General features: G+C 38.0%; 1 protein-coding gene and 1 long non-coding RNA gene across 3 annotated transcripts in view; both read left to right on the top strand.

The window, feature by feature from the left end:
* The window catches only part of LOC116719043 (uncharacterized), a 1515-nt gene extending 829 nt beyond the window's left edge, over nucleotides 1-686 (top strand). The window contains exon 2 of the long non-coding RNA XR_004339062.1: nucleotides 49-686. This is a non-coding gene — a long non-coding RNA (uncharacterized LOC116719043). The remainder of the gene's footprint in view (nucleotides 1-48) is intronic.
* The window catches only part of vps35 (VPS35 retromer complex component), a 39815-nt gene extending 36933 nt beyond the window's left edge, over nucleotides 1-2882 (top strand). For both annotated transcript variants that reach the window (XM_032561394.1, XM_032561393.1), the window contains one exon: nucleotides 2117-2882. In XM_032561394.1, coding sequence (XP_032417285.1) covers nucleotides 2117-2296 — 180 coding nt within the window. In that variant the 3' untranslated portion in view covers nucleotides 2297-2882. The remainder of the gene's footprint in view (nucleotides 1-2116) is intronic.
* Nucleotides 2883-7711: the final 4829 nt, after the last annotated feature.

Genomic DNA, 7711 nt, shown 5'->3' with positions numbered 1-7711 from the left:
AATGGAGCTGCCGCTGAACTGCTAAAAAATCTGGTTTAAAAGTAAAAGTCCTTCTCCATAGCTATGAAGAACTGAGGGTGCATTCACACCAGCCTAGGATTAGAGACCTGATTCAGACTCTAATCAACTTGTCTAGGAAGTCTGATTTGTTTGGGAGGTGAGAATGCAAATTTGAATTCCAAAACGGACTAAAAAAGCGAACTCCAATCCGCCTAACCACCTCGGTCTCGGTCCAGTTGAAGCAAACTCTGAAACGGTTGGAAGGCAGTGAGAATGCAACGTTCCAAAAGCAGGAAGTTAGCTACAGTGCAGGGCATTCTGGACAACGAAGATGTTGTGTCGGTTGTCATGTCAACGGGTCTGCATGCCGACACAGAAAGCGAGGACAATATGAATATAAATGGTTTAAAGTTGTTTTACAACTGTTATCAGCTTACTGTATTTCCCTTTGCTGTAACGCACTGCAGCTGCTGTAATTTTTAAACCTTTAATAAATGACAAAAAAGGGACTAATTTGCCTTGTTTGTTTGAACATAATCATCAAATAGGATGACATATTTCATATGTGTCATATATAAAGTATATGAGTCATGGTTTGTTACATTTTGACAAACAAAATAAATGAAATTAACAGCGGCAACTATGTAATTATTCACCAATAAAAAAGAGCAATTTGCTTAAAATCTCTTGCATCTTGACAGATCTTTCTTCTGTTTATAGATTTATATCAAGGGAGAATACTTACAGTCAGTACTTAGGGTCTTCAAGGGTTTAAACACACGAAAAGCAACTGGCCCAAACAATATGTCTGCTTTCCTTTTCAAGAACTTTGCAGAGGAGCTTTCTCCAATTTGGCTTAAACTTTTTCAGATCTCTATAGACATTCATTGGGTTCCAGATATTTGGAAGAAATCAATTGTCATTCCAGTTCCAAAAATTGCATGTCCTCAAACTGATAATGATTATCGCCCAGTAGCTCTCACTTCTATTGTAAATAAGTCATTTGAGAAACTCATGTTGGAGCTACTACAAGTGGAAGTGCAGCCATTTCTGGATCCCTTTCAATTTGCTTACGCTAGGAGACATAGTTCCAGTGACGCTATTTTGACACGGATGCACTTCACACTAAAGCATCTGGAGAACTCTGCAGCATATGCCAGACTTCTTTTTGTCAATTTTAGTTCAGCTTTTAATTCCATAAAAACTAAGAGAGACTACAATTAATATTGCTAATCACAGCAGGTAGATAAAAAAAATGTGGTCCAGTGAGCTGTTGAAGAGACATTTGTAGAAATATTTGAACCTCTGGCCTTGTTTTTTCCTGCTGCTTATGAAACTGACAGAAGAGGTGAGGGTTGAGAGGGGGGAGAAATGGACGTGTAACTGTCAGTGACATCAACCATTGTGATTCGTTGACGTTAATAGTCTTGGTCTACAAGTAATTTGAGCTAATCAATCTTTAAGGTTAAGGTTTTAACCTTCCAACAAGAAGAATCAGTTTTCTTGCACACCATGGTGTTATAGGTGGAGTACCTTACTGCAGTCCTGTGTGTGTGTGTGTTTGTTGGCTTCCAGCATTGATTGTCTGTGCCAAACTGAAATTGTAAAAGCAGCATCGTAAATAGTCTGTGCTTTTTCAGTGTCCAATGCTTCAGCTGCACAGTTGCACAGTGAGGTGCTGTTTCAGTTTAGGGGACAATTAATGGGGCATTTCTACATTCTCTGTTACTAGAGAGTGTCAGAGAGACGCCTTCTAGAAATAAAATGGTTTTAGTTATTTTTTTTGGCGTGCTGAATAGACTCTAAAATCAGAAACTATGTTGAGTTGCTGTCTTCTTCTGAATACATATTGGAAACAATTTTAATCCCTTTCTTGATTGCTTCTGGATGTGGTTTGTTGTCATTCAGTTATCACTGTTAGCTGAGCAGGTGTGCAGAGCAACTTGAGGAACTTCACACCATTAACGGTTGATATTTTGTTGCAGCCAGTCAGGTTTGGGTTTCAGTTTTCTGAACTCCAGCATGCTTCTACTGAACAGCTTAAATCATGTGAACCTGGAAACAATTCAAACCTCCTGTGTTCAATGAAATACTAATGTTGTTCCTCTCGATCCAGGTGACTCTCCAGGTACTAAATCAGTTGATCCAAAAGATCAGAGAAGATCTTCCTAACCTGGAGGCAAGTGAAGAAACGGAGCAGATCAACAAACATTTCAACAACACGCTGGAGCATCTCCGTCTGCAGAGAGAGTCTCCCGAGTCCGAGGGACCTGCATACGAGGGATTGGTCCTTTGAAACCAGTAAAGTTTGCCCTCTGTTACATTTCAGGGAGCCATGTAAATGTATCACTATCATATTGTGACATGCATCTGCACACCCACTCACTGAGAAGCATCAGGTAGGCCAGAAATAAACAGAAATGTAGAGGAGAATTAAATCACTCAGTCTTTCATGTTATTGTATTTTCCTTTGTTTTATTTACTCGTTACTTTCTCATATATATATTTTTGTGCAGCTGGTTAGATCAGTAAATAAGCATGTCAGTACTGCTAAAATTGTCATTCCTCCTAGCTGATAGTCTGTGACAGCTGGACACAGGCCGTATACGTTTAATGCCTGTTGCTGTGAGAAATTAATTATCTATAGAATTGAACTGTGGTCTTCGAAAATGTACAATTTCACAGCTTTTTTGGTTATTCAGAACGTGTCTGTAGCACAAAATCTTCTTTCAAACTACAACACATCAAATGTTTTTGCTCCAAGGAAAAGATTCCAATTTACAAGTTTTCAATTAAAATGTAATCAAACATTTGAACAATGAGCTAATAAATAAGAAACACTGCATGATTATTGTTTGTAATAAATAAACTAATTAAATGTAGAAAGTGTCCTTGATCTTATGTTCCTCTGTACTTGTGCTTTTTCTTTTTTAGCTAACCAGTAGTAATGACCTGTTCTAGGTTGCTTCAAACTGAAGTCCTGGTAGTCAGTCAAATCTCTGTAACTTGAGCTGTGTAGTTCATGAACTAAGACCAGTTAAATTTTTCCAAGAACTGTGAGCTTCTGAACATGCTCAATTTTATTGTTTATCTTTAGGCAAGGCTGATTATTTTACCATTAGAATGTGTTTAAAAACATTATTGATTGATACATGGTTAGAATGGAAGTCATTGGGACCAAAATGGTACCGAAGGTAAAGAGTATACACAAACTGCATATAACTTGTTCTACATACCTTACAATGAAAAGGTATGTAGAAAGGACAAAGACATTTTAAATTGAAACCAAATCTTTGCTAAGTTTTATGAAATTGACCTTCACACCGACATGGATATTGACAATAAAAAAAACATATAAGCAGGATGTCCCACTTTGGGTCACCAAGATGTCTTGAGCGTTAAACTGCTCATAAAACATTGAACTAATTTATATTAACACTGTTGGTAATGTTGGCTAGCTAAAGTATCAATCTTTTGTAGTTGTCAATTTTGTGATTAATTTACCTTTAACGATATAATTTCACAAGAGACTAAGAAAAAAGCTTAAAAATATTTAAATATAGATTTTAAAAATTAAAAAAAAAATCTTCTGAAAAAAAAAACAACTCAAAAAGGGCACTAGGGGCATCAAGGATAAAAGGGGTAGGGACCCCTTCCCCCTCCCCTCCCCTTCCCGCGCACGTGCCTGAAGCCATTTATTTATAAGCTGCCTGTCATGTAAAGTAAAAACATGAAGCAATACAGCAGCTTAATGAAAGCCAGGAATAAAATAAATTAAATAAAGCTTACCATAATTTGCAATTAAATAAAACACACGAAACAAATGTTCCACAGGTAGGACGTATTTATAAGAAATCTGCTGAGTAAGCAGATGTGCGCACGCGCATTACCACAAGGTAGGACGGATTTACGGGTAGCACAGATAAACAGAAAACCTGTCAGAACCGACTTTGGGCTTCCCTGTACTAGAGCTTGAAGAAGAAGCGGGAGATGACGGTAGATTAATGCCTAAAGAAAACACAAGGTAGAAATCTAAGCATTGAAACCACTGATAATGAAAGACCAACATTTTTGTAATAAATACTTTATTAGACGTTGATTCTGTATAGAGAAATCATGTGCATAAATTGTACGTTTACAAAATAAAGATGCTTTCTGTCCAGAAAGGCGCATTCACAAAGCGGGCGGCTTGACTGAAGGAAGAGTGCAGCTGGACCGGTACCGGTAACACGGCTCCTTCTTTAAGGTTCGCTCAGAGCTCCAAGGTGATCAGTCCGAGCAATCTAAATATAATAAACCATCATCAATATTTCCCAGCAGATCAATATGATCTCTGTACACACGCTCCCTCTGAATCCTTCCATTGACGATGTTCTCCATCAGAGCCAAAGCGCTCCACAATTACACAGCTCACCTTTGCGCAGCTACTTTTATATAGCTACATGCATATGTAGTGGTATAGAAATACACATTTCCATACAAATAGTTTCCTGGGGTCTCATGCATAAAAGAGTGCGCAGTTTTCACACTAAAATTTGGCATACGGACAAATTTAGAAAAGTGAGGTGCACAAAACAATCCGGATGTACGCACATACCTGCACACCTTTCCTTTATACATCTCAACTTGCGGGAAATGAAGCGCAGCTGCTGGTCCTCCCTGTCGCCACCCATAAATACATATGTAAATTAGTATAAATATCCGGAAATCTGCCACCAAGTAGAGCAATAACCATGGCAACGTCCTTGTTTGTAGCAGTATTTATAATAATAATAATATTATTATTATTATTATTATTATTAATATTATTATTAATTATTATTATTATAATAATATATTATTATTATTTTATATATATAATTATTATATATTATAATATTATTATTATTTAAAAGGTACTTTCAGGGCACAAAAGGTTACCACACAAAAAATAAAAATAATACATTTTAAAGAAAAAAAATCCAAATAAAAAAAAGAAAATAAAGAGAGCGTGCAAATGTTTGAACAGTTCAGTCAGGATTTAAAGACAGGTAGCGAGTCAGAAAGCTCTTTGAGTGGGAAGGTGGACATTTATTCTAAATAGTGGAATAATGTGCATAAGTTGTACATTTACAGAATAGAGATGCTTCATGTCCATAAAGGCGCATTCATAAAGCGGGCCTGGCTCGACTGAAGGATGACTGCAGCTGGACCGGTACCGGTACCGCACGGCTCCTCCTTTAAGTTTTGCTCAGAGCTTCAGGATGATCAGTCTGGATTAATCTAAACACTAATAAACCATCATCAACATTTCCCAACAGATCAATATGATCTCTGTACACACGTTCCCTCTGAATCCTTCCATTGACGATGTTCTCCATCAGAGCCAAAGCGCTCCACAATTACACGGCGCACCTTTGCGCAGCTACTTATATAGCCTACATGTGATTGTATACACACCTTAATCACCTTAAAAATAATCAAACCTGACCTGTTTGGAGTTAATTTGCTGATCCAACCTCGTTTTCTATTTTAGTCAGAATAAAATTTCCCCATAGATCCATTTCAGGTACTTTGGCGCACAGACCAACGCATTTTGCCTCATAAAGTTACATCTTTATGAGACAAACACTGAGGGAAAGTACATTGGAGCGAGGTTTTCACATCCTTTTATTTTTATTTTCTTTATTTTGTGTGCGTGTTAGGTTATTGTCTGAGGATAAATGCGGTTCAGTTTCATCGTTTAATATTAAAACCATGAAAAAAACATCGGGTTTGATGCTTCTTGGTCTAAATAACTGAATGTAGTCAGATTTCAGTGTATTTATTTTGATGCTTTGAAGTTTGATGTTGTTAACAGAAAACATTTGCTTCGCTGCCGCACATTTTCACGCCAGGGAAAATGTGTGCGTATATTTATGCAAACTATGACCCAAAGTACATTTTTATACATGCCGGCTTGTGCGTGAAATATTGCGCCGCACAGCTTTGTGCGTTCGCAGGTTTATACGTGAGGCCCCAGGGGATAAGTTCCGGTTGGTAAAGTGGGCGTGGAATAAAAGAAGCTGTCGCATTCAATCGGAAACATGTCCACCTCGTGCTCCCACTGTGTGGCTCGAGTCCCGTGGGTTCTGGCTGTAAACCAGCGACAGATCGTAAAGTGTGGTGCATGCTGCTTTGGTTTCCTGGTGGTAGGTGTCCTCTCTCGTTGCTAGTGATGGGTAAATGAGGTGTCATGTATCGTTTCGACCCGTAGCAAAACTGTATTGATACTGTGTCGATACTGTGTCACTGAATACTGACACCTGCTGGACATTAAAAATCTCTACAGGCAACGTAGTTGACAGACTGATTTGATGACCTAGTCTATACAATAAGATTTAAGTCATTGTATTTTATTGCATATTATATATTGTATTATTTCATATCTTCAGTTAAATTCAAAATATATTTGATATTCTTCGATACAGTCAATAAATAATGTGAACATGTACCAAGTGATGAAAATGAAAGTGAACGTGTTTGGAATGAGGATACTTGTGGACTGTTTTATTTATTTATTTATTTATTATTATTATTTTTTTTTTACAAATTTTCATTTAAAAAATTAATTTTTCCAACATTTTTAAATTTAGTCTGTTCCGTTTTTTTGACACAACTTCTCCTGCTGTAGAAAAAAATAGGTAAACAATACATTTATATGAAATAATTTATAAAAAGCAACTAAGCAATTTGTAGAATGGCTGTATACCTGAATTTATCCTAGGTGTATCTGGGACTTCATTCGGATGCGTGGCCCTATAATGCCTCAGCATTGGGAGGTGAATTTATTTAAATAAGACAGTTCTGTCAAACATATGTAAGATCCGATGTAAGATCAAAATCGTCCCACACTGCGGAAAACTTTCGTTTGCCTTGAGGCTCCATAGTTGACGCCATACAGTAAAAGATAAAGAATCGTTTTGGCAAATGCATCCTGTTGACAGATTCGCTTCCTTATAAACACAGTTTGGAGCGTCAGCGTCATGTCAAAACAGTTGCTGTATCGGTCACGTGACTTGCTGAAATCAATACACGCACAGACACGGGTTTTGGTCTATGGGCTTGATGCATGCGCCGACGCATCGGTGTTGCCGGACCCATCACTACTCGTTGCACTATAGCTTATTTTTGTTAGAAAATCTAAATTATAGTGTGGTCATAAGTAAACGCCACTGCGTTGCTCTCCTCCTTGTCCTGCGAGTGTGCGTGCACGCGCGCGCGCGTTAGTGTGGATTTGCAGGCAAGTAATTAACGTTCATTTTCATCGCTAGTTTATTGCAGTGTTTTTTGAAACTGTACCGCTGCTGGTTTTTGTCTTCCGGATTTCTGCACGCACACCTGTCTTGTATCCAGACTATGGTGACGGTCACTCGCCTCAATTGAAGTTGTGTTCCTGCTGTTAAGTGGCCAGTGGGCCACACCTGGGGCCTCATGCATAAAACAATGCGCAGTTTTCACACTAAAACTTGGCGTACGGAAAAAATTAGAAAAGTGCGGCACACACAAAAATCCGGATGCATAAAGCCGTGCGCACGCACGTAGCTGCACACCTTTCCTTTATGGATCCCAATTTGCGCACAGAACAATTATTTGAGATAAAAACTGAGGAAAAGTACTATTTACATTTGAGTGTGTCATGGTGAGGTCTAATTTTCTTAACCACATGCAGAACACCACTGGAGAACAGAGA

This window comes from Xiphophorus hellerii, chromosome 4, assembly GCF_003331165.1.
Source record: "Xiphophorus hellerii strain 12219 chromosome 4, Xiphophorus_hellerii-4.1, whole genome shotgun sequence".
NCBI classification, from domain to species: Eukaryota; Metazoa; Chordata; class Actinopteri; order Cyprinodontiformes; family Poeciliidae; genus Xiphophorus; species Xiphophorus hellerii.
This window is presented reverse-complemented; position numbering and strand designations above follow the sequence as displayed.